At 38.7% G+C, this 23987-nt stretch overlaps 1 protein-coding gene across 4 annotated transcripts in view; it reads right to left on the bottom strand.

Annotated features, from left to right (window-relative positions):
* Positions 1-23987, bottom strand: part of AATF (apoptosis antagonizing transcription factor) — a 101305-nt gene that overhangs the window by 60518 nt on the left and 16800 nt on the right. For all 4 annotated transcript variants that reach the window (XM_006940121.5, XM_045044048.1, XM_045044047.1 and 1 more), the window contains exons 5-6: positions 1871-1985; positions 266-467 (exon numbers count right to left, since the gene is read on the bottom strand). In XM_006940121.5, the coding sequence (XP_006940183.2) occupies positions 266-467; positions 1871-1985 (317 nt within the window). The remainder of the gene's footprint in view (positions 1-265; positions 468-1870; positions 1986-23987) is intronic.

Genomic DNA, 23987 nt, shown 5'->3' on the forward strand with positions numbered 1-23987 from the left:
AAGTTAAAATCCCAGGTCTGAATAGTATAAACCCCAATGGTGGGAGTTCAGTAAATTTTCTACAGGAATGACCGATTACTATTACATCATGACATTATAATGAGCTACATAAATATAAGATGCATGAGCTGTAGTTCCAATTTCTTAAAACTGCTTCAGGTGGCCACAACCTCTGTTACACACATGTACTTACATGCATGCGCGCGCGCGCGCACACACACACACACACACACACACACACACACACACACACACACACACACACCTTCCCCAGTTTTCCAGAAGCCAGCTTGGTTTTATCATGCCATTTCTGAAGTGTGCGGTTCCTATAGACTGTGAAGTCGGCAAAACGCTTAGCCATGAAGCTGGGATAGTCCTCCATTTCTAGCTTCCTCTTTGGTGGCGCCTTTCTCTGCTTCTTCTTCTCTTCTACTAGCTCTTCATCTTCACTGGAAATCTCTTCCTCACTAGAAAACCAATAAGAACACTAAGTCCAATGAAAACAAACATTACCCAAATAAAAAGCTAAGCTCACATGATGTCGAGTATTTAGGCCTTCCCTATTCTGTCTACATTTTCAATAACATCATAGATGTGAGGATGGCTTTTTCTGTTTGAAAAGAATGTTCATGAGGTCAATCAAAAACTCATGTAACTTTTCAAATAAATATAAAAACTACTGGCTTAGAAATATTTTTTTAAAAGGTAAGCAAACCGTAAAAATAAATGAGGTTGTAAAAACATTATTAGAAATGCATATGAACCAGGCCTCTACTGTTACAAGATGGGTCTTTAAAAATTAAACACATAATCATACTTTTATGACCTTAATCCCCAAATCAATAAGGGCAATGTGTCTCCCTGTAACGAATTGTTCAGGAAAGCTGAATAATAGTAGTCTAATCACAGGAAGAGAGCCAAATGTGAAGAAAACTCAAAGGGGTAGGCAGCAGAACGGAAAGTATGTTGCAATAAATGCAACTTCCATGAGAAAGTAATACAACCTCCACCTATCAAGCCAATTGCCCTCAATGGACTACTGACCCCAACACATAGTAGGTGCTCAATAAATGTGAGCTTACTTATTATCCCCGCAACTAACTCAGTGGAAAAGAATGGAGCAAAAGATAAGCCCAGGGGAAAAAAAAGCAAGCAGGTACCATACACAGCAAGTTCAAACAATGGGTGGTACAGGGGGGTGTGGGGAAATCCTTCATCAAATGTGACAATTTCAGGAAACAGGTTTACTCTGCTCTTTCCTGAAAAATTTCTACCCTTCAAAATAACTACTTCTTCCCTCACTGAAAAGGAAATGGTTGTGACCAGCAATTCCATGGTATTGGCACAAAGGGCTTCATAAACATTAATTAAGAATATTGGGGTGCCTGGGTGGCTCAGTTGCCTGAGCGTCCGACTTCAGCTCAGGTTATGATCTCATGGTTTGTGGTTTGAGCCCAGCGTTGGGCTCTGTGCTCACAGCTCGGAGCCTGGAGCCTGCTTCGGATTCTGTATCTCCCTCTCTCTCTGCCCCTCCCCCACTTGTGCTCTGTCTCTCAAAAATAAATAAACATTAAAAAAAAAAAAAAGAATATTAACAATGTGCTTTCATCTCCCAATTTAAACAGATCTAAAGAGAAGGCAAGCGTTTTGCAGATGCCCACAAAGGGAAGCAAGTCCAAGTAAATATAAAAATGAAAAACCCTATTCCCAATTTATGTGCTATCCTGGCCACCAGTTAAATATAAGAGGCTCTTTCTGTTTTACTAACAGTAAGTCTGACATCTGCCTGCAGAGGATTTGGCTTTTTCATAAATGATGGGAAACTATTCAGATTAAAATAAGCAACTCCATAGCTCCATTCTTTCCTTACCTTTCTGCTTTGGCCTTTGTCCCATCTACTAGATATCTAGTGTCTGGGTACTGGAAAAGTAACTCTTCCTGAAGATCTACCAATGACCTCAACAATGCTTTAAGGGCCTTGTGACCTGGGAAATAGAGCACAGAGAAGGAACAATTTATTATCTACAATTCTCCAAAATAGGCAACGACTATAACTTATGACTCCTGAGCAGTTCTGGCCAGGATGGGGGGCAGGCACAGGGTACCCACAGACTAAGAATTCTCTGAAATACCAAATTCCTGAAAGGAGATAATAACAGTGCCTAACTCACAGGCTTGTTGTGAGGAACAGGCGTGGTAACATACATAAGGTGTGTAGGGAAGGGTCTGCAATAAATTGTGGGTTCTTAAATTTAGTCAGATTGACAAATTCCTTCCCTGTCATCATAACCAGTCATTTTCCCCTATGGTGTTAGTTTCTACAAGCCACCAACCTCCTGGATTATCCCTCCATCAATTCCTTAAGCAATTCCTTCTCTTCCAAACAGCACAACTTTGTCCTGGGATTCCCTACCTCCACCACTGTCACCGCCGCCACCACCCTCCTACAGGAGATCTCATTTGCCTATGGTCTGAGGTGCCAAATTATTCACTCAATCTCTCATACATATTCTTTCATTTTTTAATTTCTTTAATGTTTGTTTATTTATTTATTTATTTATTTATTTATTTATTTATTTATTTTTAAATTTTTTTTCAACGTTTATTTTTATTTTTGGGACAGAGAGAGACAGAGCATGAACAGGGGAGGGGCAGAGAGAGAGGGAGACACAGAATCGGAGACAGGCTCCAGGCTCTGAGCCATCAGCCCAGAGCCCGACGCGGGGCTCGAACTCACGGACCGCGAGATCGTGACCTGGCTGAAGTCGGACGCTTAACCGACTGCGCCACCCAGGCGCCCCTAATGTTTATTTATTTTTGAGAGACAGAGAAACAGAGTGCGAGCAGGGGAGGGTCAAAGAGAGGGAGAGGGAGACACAGAATCTGAAGCAGGCTCCAGGCTCTGAGCTGTCAGCACAGAGCCCGATGCGGGGCTCGAACCCACGAACTGCGAGATCGTGACCTGAGACGAAGTCAGATGCTCAACCGGCTGAGCCACCCACCCAGGTGCCCCTCTCTCGCACATGAAAAGTTCTTGTTCACATATGAAAACCCAAGCTAATGACTTACTGTTTGCAGTACTGAATTCTGTATTAAAATTTTTCACATCTAGAACACGTTCTTACCTGGTTCTTCTCATAGCCGACAGGATGCGTTTGTAATAAAGCTGGTCAGGATTTTTTTTTTTTTTTAACGTTTTATTTATTTTTGAGACAGGAAGAGACAGAGCATGAATGGGGGAGGGTCAGAGAGAGGGAGACACAGAATCTGAAACAGGCTCCAGACTCCGAGCTGTCAGCACAGAGCCCGACGCGGGGCTCGAACTCACGGACCGCGAGATCGTGACCTGAGCCGAAGTCGGCCGCCCAACCGACTGAGCCATCCAGGCGCCCCAAAGCTGGTCAGGATTAAGTACACAGTCTATGGCTAAGAACTTTCAGAATAAAAACTGGCCCTCTGAGAACTGAACTCTTACCTTCTTTGTCAGCCTAAGCCTACTAAAGGGGCTTAACTAGACACTGATAATCACTATTTATGCGTTGATAGCACTCAAGACGTCTCTCCTATTATTGAGCTTCCACACTTCCAGCAACTGCAAGAAAATCTTCGCATGGATGCTCCATCAGTCCTCCAAATATACCACATCAGAAACAGAACTTTTCTCTTCCTAATACTTCTCCCTTGTCTGATTTTCTCTTCTGTATAATGTGTTTTCATAGATCACTGACATTTTGGTGCCCTTATTCTATAGATTTAATCCATTGCTAAATCGTGTGATTTTCCATTCTTATTATTACTAATAGCTGTCCATTCATCTCTGGCCATGCTTCTATCACTCCTTCCCCCTTTCCCTTAAATAACTGTAACCTCACAAGCATCCCTACTTTCATTTAGCAATGCCTACATTCATTTTTATTTTACATTCGATAGGGACTTCAGCCCACACAAACTTCAGTTAGCGTTAATCACAGTTTTTAATGTCTTTTCTAGAAAAGGCTACATCTTGAGACAGAGCCCATATTTTCCAAAGTGAAACCACAAACTTATTTCACATTTGCAAAGTAGTTTTTAAAACTCCCAAGACCTAACCTTGAAAATCTTATGTTAAGTAAAATAAGCCAGTTGCAAAAGCACAAGTACTGTGTGATGCCACTTACACGAGGGACCTAGAATAGTCAAATTCATTGAAGAAAACTGAATGCTGGTTGCCAGGGGTGCAGGGGAGAGGGGAATAGATAACAGTTTCTGACTGAGATGAGAAAGTTCCGGAGATGGATGGTGGTGATGCTGGACAACCGTGTGAATGGACTTTGATACTGAACAATACATTTATAAATGGTTAAACTGGGAAATTTATGTCATGTACATTTTACCATAACTGAAAAAGAAAACACTTTCAAGTGATCCCAAGACCAGAGGATAATAAATGATTCTATCATCCCCATTCATCTCTGTATAGAAAAAAATCATCTATAATCCTTCAATCTTGAACTTAGTCAAAAAAGAACAAGAAAAACAACGAAATATTATTCAGCCCTTAAAAAGATGGAAATTCTGACACTTGTTACAACACATGGATACACCCTGAGAACATTATGCTGAGTGAAATAAACCAGTCATAAAAAGACAAGTACTATATCATTCCACTTCTATGAGGTACCTAGGGTAGTCAAATCCATAGAGACAGAAAGTAGAATGGGGGTTACCGGGGGTTGGGGGAAAGCGGAATGCAGACTTTAATGGGTATACAGTTTTAGGTTTATGAGATGGAAAAAGTTCTGGAGATTGGTGACACAACAATGTGAATGTACTTAACACTACTGAGCACTATTGTACACTCAGAAATGGTCAGGATAAATTGCTGAATCACTATGCTGTACACCTGAAACTAATATAACACTATATGTTAACTATACTAGAATTAAAATTAGAAATAAATTTAAAAATTAAAAAAATGGTCACGATAAATTTTATGTTAGGTAAATTTTAGGATATGTGTTTTTTACAATAAAAAATTTAAAAGAACAAGAAAAGCCAAGTGTCTGTCCCTGACTTCCTTGAGGTATCATGTGTCCATGATCTAAAATATGAAATCAAGAACCATGCAGGGAAGAAGCTGCAAAGCATAGTCTGTAATGTTTATAGCTGCTTGCCCCCAAGAGCAAGTCATAATTTGACTCTAACATGTAGCATAACCAAGAAGTGTGAAAACATCCAACGAAAAGACTACTACTTTTAAGGGCCACTTTCAAGTAGCTATACAAGCCTTTTTATTTTGTTCAAGTCAGTTTAAAAAAATCCATTGCAGATATATTAGACAGCATATCAATCCAACAAGAAAGCAGAGAGCCAATATCAGTAAATCAAAGTGTGCCTTTCTGTTAATACTCTCTCATATGTTCTCATTTTATACACCCCTTCACCCAGTCAGAAAGTAGCCCTGAAGTATTTAAGCTCCATTCAGGGATAGCACCACAATGCATCAAAGTGTCAAGAGACCTACAAGAGATGAAATCTGCAATTCTGTGCTTCTAACCACACACACACACACACACACACACACACACACACACACTCTCACACACACACACAAAGAGGAAGAGGAAGAGGAAGAGGAAGAAGAAGAAGGAGAAGAAGAAGAAGAAGAAGAAGAAGAAGAAGAAGAAGAAGAAGAAGAAGAAGAAGAAGAAGAAGGAAAGAAGAAATAAAGAAAAAGAAAAAAATGTTTATCAAAGTAAAGTCACCAGTGGCCAACACATGGACAGCTTCCTGTAAAGGGATATGGAAGAAAAGAAAAGAACCCAATTCTCATTTCTTTGCAATATTAGGGTTACATTTTCTTCTGGTAAGATTTTATGTAAAATCTGAAGAGACAATGGACAATCCTTTGCTGGATGCGACAGGCCTCCTCATAGCCACAGTTGACAAGAGTGAGGAAAGACTTTCCCGGAGATTCAAATCCAACGGTGATTCTTCCCAGCCTAAAAAACAAACTAAACCAAACCCTACCCTCTTTTTGTCATTCATATCAGACTAAATTCTATTTGTTCAACCCTATGAAAAATAAAGAGAATGGAACCAATGGTTTCTAATTCACCTCTAATTTTTCCCTAATTACTGTCAGAGTTAGCAGTTAAAAAAGCAGCAAAGAAGCATATACTTTCTTCTCTCTCCCTTTTGGCACAGGGCCACAAAACAAATGGAGACTGTCAAGGATATATATGTTTATTTTGTCCTACATGGTCCACTTCCAGAGGCCTTTCCCTTAAGAGGAGATTAAGAAGGACATATGCCTCACCATATTATCAAGATACAACCTCAGCGTCTGGGTACTGGCTTTAGGAATGATTTTCTAAGTAGAGAATCAATGGAAAGAGTACTTTACTAAGGGTCGGGAGCCCTGTATGCTAACTGACAACGATTACTAACTAGTCATTTTATACTGAGTGGACCAATTTAATCTCTGAGTCTCAATTTTTTCATCTGTAAAATGTAGATAATCCTTTGCCTGTTTATCTCACAGAATTTAGGTGAAAAATAAGAAACATGTCTTTTACAGGTTAAGGCATTTTATACATTTTTAAATGCTGTGGACATAGAAAATGTATGACTATCAAAAAAAATCATCAGCTTTCACGTGGTGAATATCTTTTAAGTTCCACTTATGCTGCTCAACAGTGCTAGGACTGAACTGGTATTCAGATTCCTGTATTAAGTGTTCATTTACATGCTACCCATACGCAAGCATTCTATATATAAAATGTCACCAATCTAAAAACCATTTTCACCTAACAGCTTTATTTTTTTCCCTGATTCATCTTGGCTGTTCAACATAAACAAAACTGTAGGCAGAGAATAAGTTTGGACACAGGCACACAGTTCATTAATTAGATTATAAACCAATAACACAACTTCTGGCAAGGGGATTGGAGAGGGAATGGCGACAGTGAATTTTTAACTAAAATAAAGCTTACTTTATCAGTTTTTAAATATCTATACAGTTATTTTTAAAATAAACATGAAAACATACAATTATTTATGTACAAGTATACATAACTCCCACATTCCTATTACCCCAGATAAATGCTATGAACTAGGATGTATAGATTACAAGAGCATTTTTTTCTCCTTCAAAAGTAACTCTAGAACCAGAGCTAAACTATAGGTCAAAATGACACACGATATATTGGTCTGAGAACAATACTTTTCATTCAAATCCACACAAGCCTGCCACTTGCACTAGTCATCCCCGGCAATTAATCCCCCAAGAAAGACGTTTGATTAAATCTTTTCAAGCAAATCCTTTGCTTTGCTTTTGTTAGTTCACTTCTTGTCAACATCTATTAAAATATGCCTTTAATTCTCCCACAATCTTAAAAAACACCGATTCCACTGTCTTCAACTTTAATCAACTGTATGGCCGGCATTTTTCATTTCATAATAATGTGCTGCTTGGAATTCAAGAGGCAGGCTCGGCATCAATCATCTGGTAAGAATTTTTCCACTGCAATAAATATGCAAATGAGGAGAGCCAGTCAGTCGTATTTCAGGCCCGACTTGCTAGTGTTTTAAAAAAGACACAAATTTATTAATTGCCGGTGGCCAGAGGAATCCTATTACTTTGGGCATTGATTACAAAGCTGTGTGAGTGATTATTGTGCAACTCGCGGGCTACCCAGGCATGAGGAAAAATTATTAAAGCAAGGCAGAGATTATCAACTCAGAATAACAATAAGCCTTAACATTTAGGCCCTAACTTCTTCAACAAAGAATTACGTGAAGGCTCCACTGTATCATAATTCCGAACTCTGTCAGTATTACTGTTTGGGCTTGTTCTATATTCCCCAAGCAGAATGGCGTCACCAGGAAGAAAGAGTACTGCAGGTTACAAATTCCTGCACACCAACCATATGGATGAGTTGCTATCATCTCCAATGTGTGTGCAACTAGAATTCTGATATATCCATGTATCCTGCACACGTACGGGCGTGTGCATATATGTACTCCCAGATTTGGGTAAGTAGATGTGTCATCATGAGGACTATGGTTTTTACTGGAATAGTATAAAGAGTTCTGTCTCTGCTGGTTGGTTGGTTCTGTGGACCAAAAGTACAATTTTTTTTTTAATGGTCCAAAATACCCACTAGGATAACTTTTCAAAGCACAGCATGGGGACTTATATTCTAAAAGCATGATGGCTAAGCCAAAGGCAGCCCTGAGTTTTCATACCTCAGGGGGCACCATAGTGGAAGGCGTGCAGTCTATGGAGGAGTCTATGGAGGAAACGGTTTGATAGGCTAATTCTGAATGCAAAGTGTTTTTGTGAGAAACATTCAACCCAAGACATATTAAATCAAGTAAGAAAGAGGACTCAGTGGACAAAACTTATTTTTTTCTCTTAAGAGAATGATGTGGGGAATTGGGGGAGTAAATGGAAGTTGAAATAAGGGAGAGAGGAAGAGACGTATGATAAAATATGTTGGGTGAGTCCCCTCATGGAGAGAAGCAAAAAGCAAAAAACAAAACAAAAAAAAAATCCTGAACATTTTACATTACTGCCACACTAAGTAACATGATAGATAGTGTGCATTTGAGTTCTGTGGAGGGACATCCCACTCAAGCTGTAATTTCTGACCAGGCATGAATTTATAAGGAAGGGAAAAGAACTGCAGAATTTCTTAGGTTTCCCTGAATACTCTCTCAAATACCTTGATGAAGTGTGTCAATAAATCCTTAAAAAGCCCTATAGGACACAGCAATCTAACTGATCAATGTACTTCCAGAAATCCACTACAGTTACCTTCCACTCAACAGGCCCCAGACAACCTCCACTGCTCCACCGTGCTTTCCTAAAAAGGGAAATTTATTTTTCCCCGTTAAATTAAAGAATAAATGCTGAAAATATAAGGTACTTAAAACCCAAGCTTATATACAAATAATTGTTTACACTGTCTAACGAGAGTTACCAAGGGAGAGAAGGGATACTTTCATTTTTATTGGGTACATTTTTGAACTGTTCAAATATTTTATAAGCATATATTACTCTTATAATTTAAAATATTATTGAAATTTAAAGTAAACTGAAGAAAACTTACTCAAAATAAAATTAGAATCACAATCCACGTAACCCTGTCTCTTTCATATAAAATAGTCTGATCCTTTCTAATTAAAAAGCCTTTAAACAACCAGCCTCTTAGGCAGTGAAACTACTCCTCACATAAATGTCCAAATTCTCTCTATAGGATGAATCTGAAAACAGGGATTCCCAGGCTGAATGGATCACTCCTCTCTCAGTCTCAGTCACACTACGGCTACAGCACATGTCATATCGTACAGAGTCTGACTTTGCCACATCGTAAGCTACTTGAGAGCACGGACCTTGTTCTGTCACTCTGGCATCCAACACATAAAAAGTATATGTGTTGGGCCATAAGAAGTATTCAACAAATATGTTTGCTCCAGAGAAATGATGCCAAAGTTACATGGCAGAACTTCCAATTACACTATCATTTCCAAATCTAAGTGCTGGCAAGCCAACAAAATGTGAACTACATATTTGCTAACGTCAACAAGCAAGTTTCCTCAACAAACTGACTTTTGTTAACAAAAGCAACAGTAATCAAACTGAACTTTTTTCCTGTAACTAGAAGAGGTACAGGCTACTACCAAGAGTCTCAAGACCATCGTATCAGATTTAAGAATTTAACAAATGTTACAATGCATTCACATGAAGACATAGTAATCACCACTTGGATGGTTAAAATGAGGCTCAGAAAATAAAAGATTGCTTTTATTTGTGTTTCTTTTAATACTAGGAAGACTAAGCATTATTCATTTGCCAACCTGAAATGGAAACTTTGAGAGGTTGCCTTCACGTAAAAACACTTAAATATTTATGCCTTAAACATGGTTTATCCAGGGGCACCTGGGTGGCTCAGTCAGTTGTGTGTCCAACTTCGGCTCAGGTCATGAACTCGTGATTGGTGGGTTCAAGCCCCGTGTCAGACTCAGAACCTGGAGCCTGCTTCGGATTCTGTGTCTTCCTCTCTCTCTCCCTGCCCTTCCCCTGCTTGTGCTCTCTCTCTCAAAAGTAAATAAATAAACTTTAAAAAAAAAAAGGGGGGGGGGGCGCCTGGGTGGCTCAGTCGGTTGGGCAGCCGACTTCGGCTCAGGTCACGATCTCACAGTCCGTGAATTCAAGCCCCGCGTCAGGCTCTGTGCTGACAAGCTTGGAGCCTGGAGCCTGCTTCAGATTCTGTGTCTCCCTCTCTCACTGGCCCTCCCCTGTTTGCGCTCTCTCTGTCTTTCGAAAATGAATAAATGTTAAAAAAAATTTTTAATAAAAAAATTAAAAAAAAAAAAAAAGGCTTATCTATCTCCACACCCTACTATGAGCTCCTTGAGGCAAGGATTGTAAACAAATCACCTTGGTATAACTGGTGTTGGCAAATGGCAGGCTGCAAGTTGCTGAATGAATAACTGAATAAAAATGGCATCCTAATAATTTTCTTGGCATGCGTTTATATGTGCATTTCAAGCCTTCAAAAAGTAACCGTAAGTATAATATTGGTATTCACTTACATAACCCTTTTAAGAAGAAAGAAACAAATACCTGGCCATAATGCTACAGCCTAAGAAAAGATGGTACTATCACTGTTAACAGTTAACAACACAGAACCCATAAAGTGGCAGGCGCTAGCCTAGGCACTTTCCTACCTAGTTATTACATATCTTGCTTCAACCCTCACAATAACCCTTTGAGGTGGGTACTATTATACTGCCATCACACTGATGAAGAAGATGAAATACTACTACAAGCTTTAGAAAGAACTACATATTTTTCATTTTCTAGATCAATGTATCCTTAAATGGTTATGTGTCAAAAACTATCTGGAAAACAAAGTATAATGCAATTTTCAATTATAAGATGATAAAACTGCCCTCCCCAATACCACTACATGATAAAAATGAAACACAAACCAAAATACTAGCGAGGCTCTGTTAAAATGTTATGTCCACATTTGGTTTCTGCGTTAGAAAAAACAAAGTGGGCAAAAGAAGGCCAAATCATATGGACAGAAGGCAAGTCCAATAAGGCAAAGTAAAGGGATATTTGCTTAATCTGAAAAAGATAATGTTAAAAAATGATTAATAGTGTCCAAAATTCAAGTGGCTAAACATATCAGAAATCAGAAAAGATGCTTGGCCTCACTTAAATTAAAAACACACACACATCCAAACACACACACACACCCCATGACTTAAAACAACATGATATTTTCTGATACTACTTGAGGCTGGCAAGAATGGGAGGAAAAGGGCTCTCTCCATATACAACTGATAAGAGTTTAATTAGCACAACATATCCAGAAAGCAACCTGGCAAAATGTATCAAAGGTTTACACACGTATACCACCTGACCCTACTATTCCATTTCTAGAAATTAATCTTAACGAAGTAATCAGATAAGAAAGCAAAGAGGCAAGTTCAAAAACACTATTTTTAGCATTGTTTATAACAGATAAAAACCTGCAAACATCTTAAGTGTCCATTTATAGGGGACTGGTTAAATTAATTTAGTTTAGCCAGATAACTTTCTATGTAGCTGTTGAAAAGGATAATTATAAATGGAACTTGTTCTGAATAAACTAAGTTATAAAATACTTTTGAGAATAACTGCAATAATCTGAATGTGGAGAGGGCATATCATTAGGATTATTAGGAAGTATTAATTTGGTTAGGTGAGATGACAATGTAAGAAACATTCTCATTTTTTAAGAGCCATTTATAGAAGTATTTAGAGGCAATGCTTCCAGTTCTGTGTCTCCCTCTCTCTGGCCCTCCCCCACTCATACTGTCTTTCTCTCTCTCAAAATTAAATAAACATTTTAAAAAAAAAAGTATTTTTTTTTAATTTTTTTTTTCTTTTTCAATGTTTTTATTTATTTTTGGGACAGAGAGAGACAGAGCAGGAACGGGGGAGGGGCAGAGAGAGAGGGAGACACAGAATCGGAAACAGGCTCCAGGCTCCGAGCCATCAGCCCAGAGCCTGACGCGGGGCTCGAACTCACGGGCCGTGAGATCGTGACCTGGCTGAAGTCGGACACTTAACCGACTGCGCCACCCAGGCGCTCCAAAAAAAGAAGTATTTAGAGGCAAACTGGCATGATGACTGTAATTAATTTTAAAATACTTCAGGAAAAAGAAAACAAAGACAGCCAAGCTTTTTTTTTTTTTTTAAAGGAAGAAAAGGTAGATTTATATTCATTAACATGGAAAGATGTAAAGTGTGATGTCATTTATGGTTTAAAAACAGTTTAGGGGCACCTGGGTGGCTAGTTGGTTGAGTATCCGACTTCGGCTCAGGGCATGATCTCACGGTTTGTAGGTTCCAGCCCCATGTTGGGCTCTGCGCTGACAGCTCAGAGCCTGGAGCCTGCTTAGGATTCTGTGTCTCCCTCTCTCTCTGCCCCTCTGCCTCTCGCACTGTCTCTCTCTCAAAAATAAACATAAAAAAAAATTTTTTTTTTTTAAGTTTAAATGGACATAAAATGTCTGGAAGGATATACATCAAATTGCTAAAACTGGTTATCTCTGAAGACTACTATTGACAGTAGGGAAAAAAGAAGACTTTCAGAGTCCATGTTACATATTTCAGTACTGTTGGGGAGGAGGGGGAACAATACTGTTTGAAAAAAAGGTATTTTGGGGCGCCTGGGTGGCTCAGTTGGTTAAGCGGCTGACTTCGGCTCAGGTCATGATCTCGCGGTCCGTGAGTTCAAGCCCCACGTCGGGCTCTGTGCTGACAGCTCAGAGCCTGGAGCCTGTTTCAGATTCTGTGTCTCTTTCTCTCTGACCCTCCCCCATTCATGCTCTGTCTCAAAAATAAATAAACGTTAAAAAAAAAAAAAAAGAAAAAAGGTATTTTTACTACACATTTTACTTTTATGACTACTAATGTAATGAAGATCAAATATATATATTCAATAATACAAAGAGGTCTTCTGAGGTAAAGTAATTCTTCCTGTCCACAGAAAATCAAATAAGGAGAAACAGATTAAAACAAAGGCCAGGGAAATTAGAGGTAGTCGTAAGTTTGATTGATAAGGGGATCAGCTATCCCTAGTATTAGTTTAAAATTGCCCCTGTATAATTCACAAAAGAAATGCCTAGGACCAATAAATGTAAGGGAAAAAATGTTTACCCTCATGAAACACTGGGAAGTGTAAATTTTTAAAAATGTGAACTAAAGGGGCACCTTGGTGGCTCAGTTGGTTGAGTGACTGACTTTGGCTCAGGTCATGATCTCGCAATTTGTGAGTTCAAGCCCCACGTCAGGCTCTGTGCTGACAGCTTGGAGCCTGGAGCCTGCTTCAGATTCTGTGGCTCCCTCTCCTCTTTGTGCTCTCTCTCAAAACTAAATAAATGTTTAAAAAAAAAAAAAAAAGGTGAACTGAAATAAGCAGAAACCATTTTCTATTTATCAAAGTGACAAAGATGAAACAAAACAATAAAATCCAGTGTTGACAAGGATATAGGAAACTGACATTCATATAAAGAAGGTAAGAATGTTAAAGTGATACCACCTTTCTGGGGGGTGACCCAGCAATATAGATCAAAAGCCTTAAAATTTCACATATCCTTAGAACACCTACTAATTCCACATCTAAAAATTTATGTCATGCAACAAACTGATCATGGATGTAAGTAAAGATTTAGTAACAATGATGTTTATTACATTATTTATAAAAATGAAAAACTGGAAACAATCCAAATGTCCAACAATAAAGAACTGGTTAAATTATCCAGATGATGCAAAGTCTATGCTGCCATTAAAAATAATGCTGTAGAACAATATTTAATGACACGGAAAAATATTAATAATCTTTGCTAAGTAGAAAAAAACAGAATATAGAAATGGCAAACTGGCATGATGACTGTAATTAATTTTAAAATTATTTTAAAATTATTATCTATATTGCAAAACAGAATATAGAATATGGCTCCACTTTAGTTCTAACTACATACTCACAATGGGGGGAAAACTGGAAAAGATACATACCATACAACAAAGGGCTGAAAGTATGCTGGGATTAGGGAAGATTATTTATTTACTTTTGCTTTGGCCATTTACTGAATTTTATATAAGGAATGTATATCATAGTTATAAGGAAAACCCTAGTGATCTATTTCTCTATCACTTAAAAAAAAAAAAAAAAGGCTTACCACCTACAGGAGAGGGACTAGATGAGCTGACCCCCAGGACCCTTCTGGCTCTCCTACTGAAAGGCAGTGTGTGGGAAAGATCTGAGAAAAACTGAAGGATATAATTACTATTCACTCTAAAACTTCTGTTTTACAACAAATTCATCTCCATATTGCTCCTGCCTCAATGATCCTTCAAGCTCTGGCATTTATTCCACTTCTTTATTCCCTCATGCTTAAAAAACAACAACAACAACAGACAAGAGAGTTAAACTGCATGCGCTGTGACTGAGTGGTGTGGCCAAAGAGCAGAGGTTGTGAAGCAGAGGAGACCCTGGATTCCACACTGCCTCTGCCTCCAACTAACTGGGTGACCTTAAGCAAGTTACTTAACCCTCTCCAAGATTTCACTTCTTCCATGTGTAACACAGTCATTAGCACCTGTTTCACAGGCTGCTGTGGGGACTAAAGGAGACATTTGTGAAGAACTTAATACAGTGCCTGAACAATAGTGCAAAAGTACTAAATGGGAGCTGTTTTTATTATTTCTAAGTATAAAGGCATCTGGCATTGTACTTGCACAACAATACCAAGATAGAAGTAAACTGATCATCCTGGTTCTCAAGTTGTTGTATTTGATTTCTTTTCACTCATGTTCTTATACCTTATGAACCTTACTGAGGACACCAGAAGTGCTTTCTAATTAGAACTTGAGTTACAACGTTTGTCTCTGCCCTTGCCCCCAACCCTCACCACGTAACATTTATGTACCATCTTTATTTTTTTTAATGTTTATTTACTTATTTTGAGAGAAAGAGGAAACACGTGAGTGGGGAAGGGGCAAAGAGAGACAGAATCCCAACCAGGCTCCCTGCTGTCAACCAGAGCCCAATCAGGGGGTTGATCCCATGAAATGTGCGATCATGACCGAGCTGAAATCAAGAGTCAGAAACTCAACGACTGAGCCACCCAGGCGCCCCTAGGTACCATCTTTAGAATGTAAGACTCTTTAAGACTGTCTAAACAGCTTGTCTACCTATATAAATCTTCCTTGTATGGGGCACCTAGCTGGCTCAGTTGGTGGAGCATGCAACTCTTGATTCTGGGGTTGTGAGTTTGAGCCCCACATTGAGCATAAAAATTACTTAAAAAAATAAAAAAAAATTTATATATTGCTTGTATGAAATAGTATAAATAGCTAGTAAGAACTCTTTTCAAAATAGTAGCATTCTGGATATTATCCAGAGGCTAATTTATCCAACTGCCTCAAGAAAAAACAGAATGTGGTAGATCTGAAATTAAACACCAAGCAAAACAATCAATACTATATGAAAGCTAACTAAAAATTACCAAAGAACTCAAGTTAAAGTTAAGTGCAGTTCAGGTATAGGAAACTTTCAAAGCAAATCATACGGACAAACTTACCTGGGGTCAAGTTAGAGGTAATTCTTAAGTAACCTTACAGCCTATGTATTTTTTTTTTTTTCCTCAGACTGGTCTCCCCAATCCCTCTCCTCATCAAACTTCCACTAAAACTCAACGGAAAAAAAATATACATAGAAGAAAATATATACATATTAAAATGTCTGGAATAATAAACCTCATTGTTTTTTCTGAGAAGGATTTGGGAAAGTGGGAGAACTTTCACTTTTTTCCTTTACATACCTATATATATACACACACACAGTGAATATTACATATTTACAGTGAATATTACCGTGAATATTACATATACACACACTTAAAAAAATATATGTAAAGATTTTACACACACACACACACACACACACGCACACCTACAGTAACAGAAGAACATAAGGACAAATTTAAGTCCCACAAAATCCCTAGCAAGTTTCATAAATATCAGAGAAAAATATGTCTCTACTCCTGAAAATGCTTTACAGCTTCTCATAGTATTTTTACAACTAGACTAACTACTATTAGGAAAATGCATTACGAATAGACAAGCATTAGCCATGGCTGAGACCAGAAAGGAGGAACCTGCTGAACCAGTGATCTGATTCCATGCTTCCAACTGCTTTTTATACTCTCCTACACAACAAGATGGAGATCACCTTTGCCCGGACTAGGCTTCCAAAAGAAATGGTTATAATAGAACCCAAACACTATGGAAAGTGATTTCATGAAAAAGCAACTAAGAAGAGGAATATTGTGAAACAGCTTAGTTGACATAAGCACAGGGGTATGTTTGTCTAAATCTCTGGGGTCATGTGGGTTATGAAAGGTAACCTCATTTATCAATATAACTACTATTACGCAGAGGGAAAAAAAAAGTCTGCAAAATCTGAGTAAACAATTACAACTCCACGCTATTATGCCTCCTACATTCAGCCAAGTGCAACAACCTACAGAAACCAAACACATAAATTCTCTATGTCTTCCAGGGGGATTTTTCCCTTTTAAACAAAGGATTTACTTTCCACTCTTCCACTGTGGCCCTCTCATTTGGATCACTTGTTCCTATTTTGGTCCAATGTATCCCTCAGGAGTTTCAATGAGTTGTGAATTAATTGTTATTCACAAGCAAAAAGAAAAAAAGAAGAAGAAAGAAAGAGAAAAAGCAGGATTAACTGCAATTGCCACTACAACTGTGAAGCGTGCATCTTACACTTTCACCATGTAAATAATGCACAGATCCTGCGGGAACATGCCAAACACCAGGATCCTTAATTAATGGAGCTCTTTAATGTGCAAATCAGGAACAAATTGCAAGTTCTGACTTGCATTGATTATGAAAACATTAATTGAATGAGCAAGACCCTAAAAAAAAAAGGCAGAATCCTAAGTCTTCGAAGAGACCAAAAGAATACAAAGCTCTGGAAACCAAACAAGTCTGACCGATGTTGAAAATGCAAACCTACAACTGAGTGCTGCTCACTAGCACACAATGAATTTAAAAACAAGAAACAGAAAACCAACCAACAGTTTGATCAGAAGGCAATCACTATAAAAGCATCTAGTCCACCAATGTCTTGCGTTAAGCAGAAAAATGAATGCTTACTCCAGAAGCTCGACACTGTTTTAAGAGAAAAAAAAATCACTTTATATATACACACACTTATATGTATATAGGTATAACAAAACAATGCTGTCTCTTTAAAAAGAAATTCATCCTATATAAATTATAGCCATAAACTTTTCCTGCAGTGCAGCCTAATTAATTCTTGTTCTATACACAAAGGGAAATGCTGGGTGACAAATGGGTGTGAAGCCAGAAAGCTGCCAGGTCTGCAAAACATTTTCTACTTCAATTTATAAGCAATTTTGCAGTAAATCATCAACCAGAACCTGGAATCTTAGGAATCTCTGAGTGTCCAAACCACATTATATCACTTATCAAAGAGAGAAGGAAAAAGAGTTTAAGGACATCTCATTTTTCAGTTCTAACCCACATCAAAATCTAGAAGCTCTGTGTAATCTATTATTCTCTTCTGGGTAAGGTTTTAGTAGCAAAGATATATTTTTCAAGCAAGAATGACACTATAGGGTGATGTAGCCCATTCTCCCATCCCTAGGAGTACTGTATCATGTATCCATTACCATAAGAAATATTCCCAGACTTATCTGGGAATAAGCACACAACCATTTCCCCCCACTCCCTCAATCCAAGCAAAATGCTCACAATCAAGCCAAGCTAAAGGGTTCAGTGGTGAGCCACTGTGGAAAATCAGGTGGGAAACACTCCAAGGAAATGAGTCTACTGAAGAGGAAAATAGAAACTTACAGGAACAAAGAAAGCAGGGCTGCCCCTTTGTAGTCAGACCCTTCATCCGCCCCTAACCTCTGCCAGACCCTGATGTGTTCTCCATTCTTACAGTTTTACCTTTTCCAGAATGGCATATAAATGGAATTGTAAAGTATTGAGACTGGCATCTTTCACCTTACCATAAGACCTTTGAGATTCATCCACACTTTTGCGTTTATCAATAGTTGGTTCCTTTTTATTGTTGAGTAATGTAACACAATTTATTTATTTGCCTACTGAAGGATATCTGGGCTGTTTCCAGTTTTTGGTGATTATGAATAAAGCTGCTATAAACATGCACATGCGAGTCTTTGTGTGCAGGCAAGCTTTCATTTCCCTATGGTATATATCTAAGCAGGGCTGCTGGACATCTGGTAAAAAATGTTTAACTTTAAAAACAAAACTACTCAACTCTTATCCAAAGTTCCTGGACTATTTTGCATTCCCACCAACAATATGTGAAAGTTCGAGTTGCCCTCCATCTGTGTTGTCACTTGGTGTGGTCAGGGGTTTGTTTTGAGTCATTCTAAGAGGCATCTAAGAGGCAGGGGCATCTCATCGCAGTTTTACCTTGCATTTCCCTCAACACTAATGATATGTTAAATATTTTTTCATGCACCTCTCTGCCATCATATGCTTTCCTCAGTTAAGTTTCCTGTTCAAATCTTCTGCCCCACCCCCTGCTTTTTTAATAGGTATTTTTTTATTGTTCAGTTTTGGGAGTTCTTCATATATTCTGGATGGAAGTCCTTTGTCAGATGTTTCTATTTTGCAAATATTTTCTCCAAGTCCGTAACCTGTCTTTTCATTCCATTAACACATCTTTCACAGAGCAAGAGATTTTAATTTTGAGCCCATCAATTTGTTCTTTTATGGACTACACTTTTGATGCCATTATCTAAAAACACTTTGCCTAACCCAAGGTCATCAAGATTTTTCTCCCACATTTCCTTTGAAACATTTTACAGTTTGGTTTTACTTTTAAGTTACTGATCTATTTTGTGTTGATTTTTGTATAAAGTATGAGCTACAGGTTGAAGTTCATTCTTTGGCAAATAAATGTACTATTGTTGTAATACCTTTTGTTGAAAAGACTATCCTTTCTTCACTGAACTGACTTTGCAACTTTGTACAAAGTCAATGGTCCATATTTGTGTGAATCTATTTCTCAACTCTATTCTATTCCATTGATTAAAAGGAATAAATCCACAAAAAGAAAGGACAAAGTATGAGAGAGAAGACAACTTAAGCTAAGAGATTCCTTAGCTTAGCTTAGAGAAGATTCCTTAAGCTAAAAAATCAGTAGAACTATTACAGAGTTATTAGAATGTCTAAATTTTAAAAGACTGACCATACCAATTGTTTATGAGGATGTGGAGCAACTGGAACTCTTATACTCTGCTGGGGGGCTGTAAAGTGGTACAACCACTTTGGAAAACAGCTTAGCAGTTTCTTTAAAAGTTAAACATACACTGGGGCACCTGGCTGGCTCTGTTGGTAGAGCACACAACTCTGAATCTTTTTTTTTTTTAATTTTTTTTTTTCAACTTTTATTTTTATTTTTGGGACACAGAGAGAGAGAGCATGAACGGGGGAGGGGCAGAGAGAGAGGGAGACACAGAATCGGAAGCAGGCTCCAGGCTCTGAGCCATCAGCCCAGAGCCTGACGCGGGGCTCGAACTCACGGACCGCGAGACCGTGACCTGGCTGAAGTCGGACACCTAACCGACTGCGCCACCCAGGCGCCCCACAACTCTGAATCTTGATACTGTGAGCAAGCCCCACACGGGGTATAGAGATTACTTAAATAATAAAAAGAATTTTTAAAAAGTTAGGGGCGCCTGGGTGGCTCAGTCAGTTAAGCATCCAACTTTGGCTGAGGTCATGATCTCACAGTTAGTGAGTTGAAGCCCCACATCGCGTTCTCAGCTGTCAGCGCAGAGCCCGCTTTCACATTCTCGGTCTCCTTCTCTCTCTGCCCTTCCCCTGCACTCTCTCTCTCTCTCTCTCAAAAATAAACATTAAAAAAAAAAAAAGTTAAACATACACTAACCATTGACTCAGCCATTCCATTTTTAGTTATCCAGGAGAAATGAAAGTACATGTACATATTAAAACATATACACAAATGTTCACAGCAACTTTATCTGTAATAGCAATAACTGGAAATAAAACAAAATGTGTATATCCTTAATGAAACACTGTTCAGCAACAGGCAATAAACCATTGACATATGCAAAAATATATGATGAATCTCAAATTACAGAGTGAAAAGACCGACAAAAGACCAAAAAAAAAAAGTACAACCATATAATTCCATTTATATAAAATTCTAGAAGACACAAACAGTGACAGAAAACAGAATAGTGGTTGCTTAGGGACAGCGAGGCAGGAAAGAAAGACTGTAAAGAAGCTGAGGAAACTTCTGGGGATGAGGAATATGTTCATTATCTTCATTGTGGTGATGGTTTCATGGGTGTATACATATGTCAAATTGTACAAATGCTGACAGGTTAAGTAAGCTGAGGACTGAGAACTGACCATTTCATTTAGCAACATGGGGGTCATCTGTGACTCTGGTGAGCAGTTTGGGTAGAATGGCTTGACTGGAATAGGTTCATGAGAGAATAGGAAAAAGGGATCTGAGATCATGAATACAGACAATTCTTTCTCGGGATGTGGCTTTAGAGGGGAGCAGAGAAACGGGACCCATGGTTTATCATATGCCAATTATACCTCAAGAAACCAGGCCTGTCTGTTTTTAAGTTTTTCTTTTTTTTAATTTATTTATTTTGAGGGGGAGAGAGGGAGAGAGAATCCCAAGCAGACCCCGTGCTGTCAGTGCAGAGTCCAATGTGAGGCTCAACCTCACGAACCGTGAGATCATGACCCAAGCTGAAATCAAGAATTGAACACTCAACTGACTGAGCCACTCAGGAGCCCCAGTAAACCAGGTTTTTTAAAAAGTCAAATTAATAACTGACATAACAAACCTGAGGTTGATTCTGGTGTTAGCAGTGAAGAAGAATGAGAAGCAGTCCCCTTACGGTCCGTGAAAAAAACCGCAGAAGATTCAGGAACTGGCAGTGCTGGGCACCTCTAGAAGAGGAGAGCAAGACAGGGCTAAAAGTAGTCAGTACACTAGATCCTTTCCCGTAGGCAGAAGCTAAGAGCTTTATCCTCTCAAGAGAGTTAAACATAGCATCTCTAGACAGGAGGACACAAGACATGGTAGGGGGCAAGGGCCTAATATTAAAAACAGAGGGAGTAAACTGAAGTTCAGAGATTGGATGCTGAGATCCCCAACCTGCCCACCTGCTAGAATGCCAGCAGCCAGGGAAGAGACAGAAAGTCCTCTAGCTACTATGATCCCATAAAGAGCAAAGATGTAAAGATACTGACACTGGGGTTCACCAAATATGGTCCACATAGATTACCTTACAATGGAAAACACAGAAGAGACCTATTCAAACATACAAAACTTCTAATCAATGTTTTGGTACCCTACTCTTTAAGTTTTACTTATTTAAGCAAACTCTACACCCAACCTGTGGCTTGAACTCATAACCTGAGATCAAGAGTTAACATGCTCTTCTGACTGAGCCAGCCAGGTGCCCCGGTACCCTACTCTTAAAAGTCAACAGAGAGCAAAGGATCACCAAACATCTAAGAAAAACATCTATCATGTTATACAGGGGTTAAAACAAAAGAAAAGAAAGCCTAGAGGGCACAGGCTATGTAGAAAGAACACCTAAGGGATTATATATCATGTATATCCTCAGAGAAGTAACATTGAAATGACAGAAGAAATTAAAATCTGGATGGAAGGGTTTGATAATAAAGCTGAGGAAGTGTCTTAGAGAGTAGAACCAGGGGCACTTGGCTGGGTTTGTCAGTGGAACAAATGACTCTTGATCTTGGGTCATGAGCTTGAGCCCCACATTGGGTATAGAGATTACTTAAAAATAAAATCTTGAAAGAAAGAAAGAAAGAAAGAAAGAAAGAAAGAAAGAAAGAAAGAAAAGAAAGAAAGAAAGAAAGAAAGAAAGAAAGAAAGAAAGGAAGAAAGAAAGAAAGAACAACAAAAAAGAGAGAAAAGAAAGAATGGAAAATTGAAGAGGGAAAAAGAAGGGAATCAGAAGAACAGATTAACATCAAATGATAGGTCTTCCAAAAAAAAAAAAAAAGAGAGAAAAATAGAGGACAGAAGATCACTAATAAAATAATTTCAAGGAAATTTCCAGGACTGAAAGGTGAATATCCAGGTAGAAAAGGCACTGTGAGTATTCCACACACTGGATAAGACCGACCTACACCAAGGTCTGTTGGTGCAATACCATGAAATTTCAGAATTCTGCAGACATAGAGAAGCCCCCAGTTTCCAAAAGGGGAGAAAGAAACAGTAAGATCAGGAATCAGAATGGCTTCTGACTTATCAAAAGCCAACTTTGAAGAGGGAAGGAAATGGAATATGTTACAGAATTCTATAGATAATCAATCAATTGTGATGACAGAATAAAGATATTTTCAGACAATCAAGATCTAAATAGTTTACCTCTCCTGCACCATTTCTCAGCAAACTACTGGCGGATGCACTTCACCAAAATAAGGAAATAAGCAAGAAAAATCCTAAAAGAGGGACTGCACAGAAGTGAAAAGCTAGGGGCGCCTGGATGGCTCAGTCGGTTAAGCGTCTAACTTTGGCTGAGGTCATGATCTCACGGTCCAGGAGTTCGAGCCCCATGTCAGGCTCTGTACTGACAGCTTGGAGCCTGGAGACTGCTTTGGTTTCTGTGTCTCCCTCTCTGTGCCCCTCCACCCCCCACCCCCCGTCCCAGCTCGCGCTCTGTCTCTCTCGCTCTCAAAAATAAACAAACATAAAGAAAAAAATTTTTTTTTAAGTGAGAAGCTAAGGTGGTCCCCCGGGTGATAAAGGGAGATGCCAGCACGATAGCTGGGCATCGGGGAAGGTGAACAGTCCAGATTAGAGCAGGTCAAAAGGCTCTGGGAGACACTTCTTCAGAAAGATAAATTGGCAGAATCTCTGATACAACTGAGGATCTTGAGGGGAGATTTAGACAACTAGAGAAAAGTTTGGGCTTGAATAACTGCAGAGAAGTCAATACAAACAAAAATGTAACAATTATTAACTCTAGAAGACAAAATGATGTGTGGGAACAGACAAATAACCATAGTATATATATTACATGGCTCTGCTGTGAACAGTGTTTACACAGACATAATCATGTAAATACTGACTATTGATCTAACCAAATTACAATATACAACCACAGAGGAATAGAAGTTATCTATGAGTGTAGTAGGAACGAGAGCTAAGTCCTCATTTTCATATGAAGCACCAACAGATAATGCCTAAAACTGAAAAATCAAGCAGAAACAAAACATGTTAATTAGAGATATGAACAGAAATCTATGGATTCCAAAAAAAATACAACAAAATAATTAAAAATGGAATTGCTGCTTTGGGATAGTAGGTTCTGGCAAGGGAGTAGTAGTCCACAGGCAGCAGGAATTGGTTTTCATATCACACTTTATAAAATTGACTCTCTAAATTATATACATATAAAAATTGTGTAAAAATCTGAAAGAAGAAAGAGGTAAAAATTCTTAAATTTTTTTTTAAAAATGGGGGGAGTGCCAGATTGGTTGAGCATCTGTCTCTGGATTTCAGCTCAAGTCATGATCCCAGAGTTGTAGGATCAAGCCCCATGTTGGGCACGGAGCCTGCTTAAGATTTTCTATCTCCCTCTGTCCCTTGCCCCTACTCACATGCTCTCTCTATATATAAAATAAAAAAGATAAAAATAAAAAATGAGGAAAGAGATGGCTGGCTGGCTCAGTTGGTCATAGAATATGAGACTCTTTTTTTTTAATGTTTGTTTATTTTTGAGAGAGACCATGTGTGCGCACGCCTGCAAGCGGGGGAGGACTAGCGAGAGGGGGGACAGAGGATCCAAAGAGGCTCCACGCTGACAGCAGTGAAATGGATGTGGGG

Source organism: Felis catus, chromosome E1, assembly GCF_018350175.1.
Source record: "Felis catus isolate Fca126 chromosome E1, F.catus_Fca126_mat1.0, whole genome shotgun sequence".
Classification (NCBI taxonomy): domain Eukaryota; kingdom Metazoa; phylum Chordata; class Mammalia; order Carnivora; family Felidae; genus Felis; species Felis catus.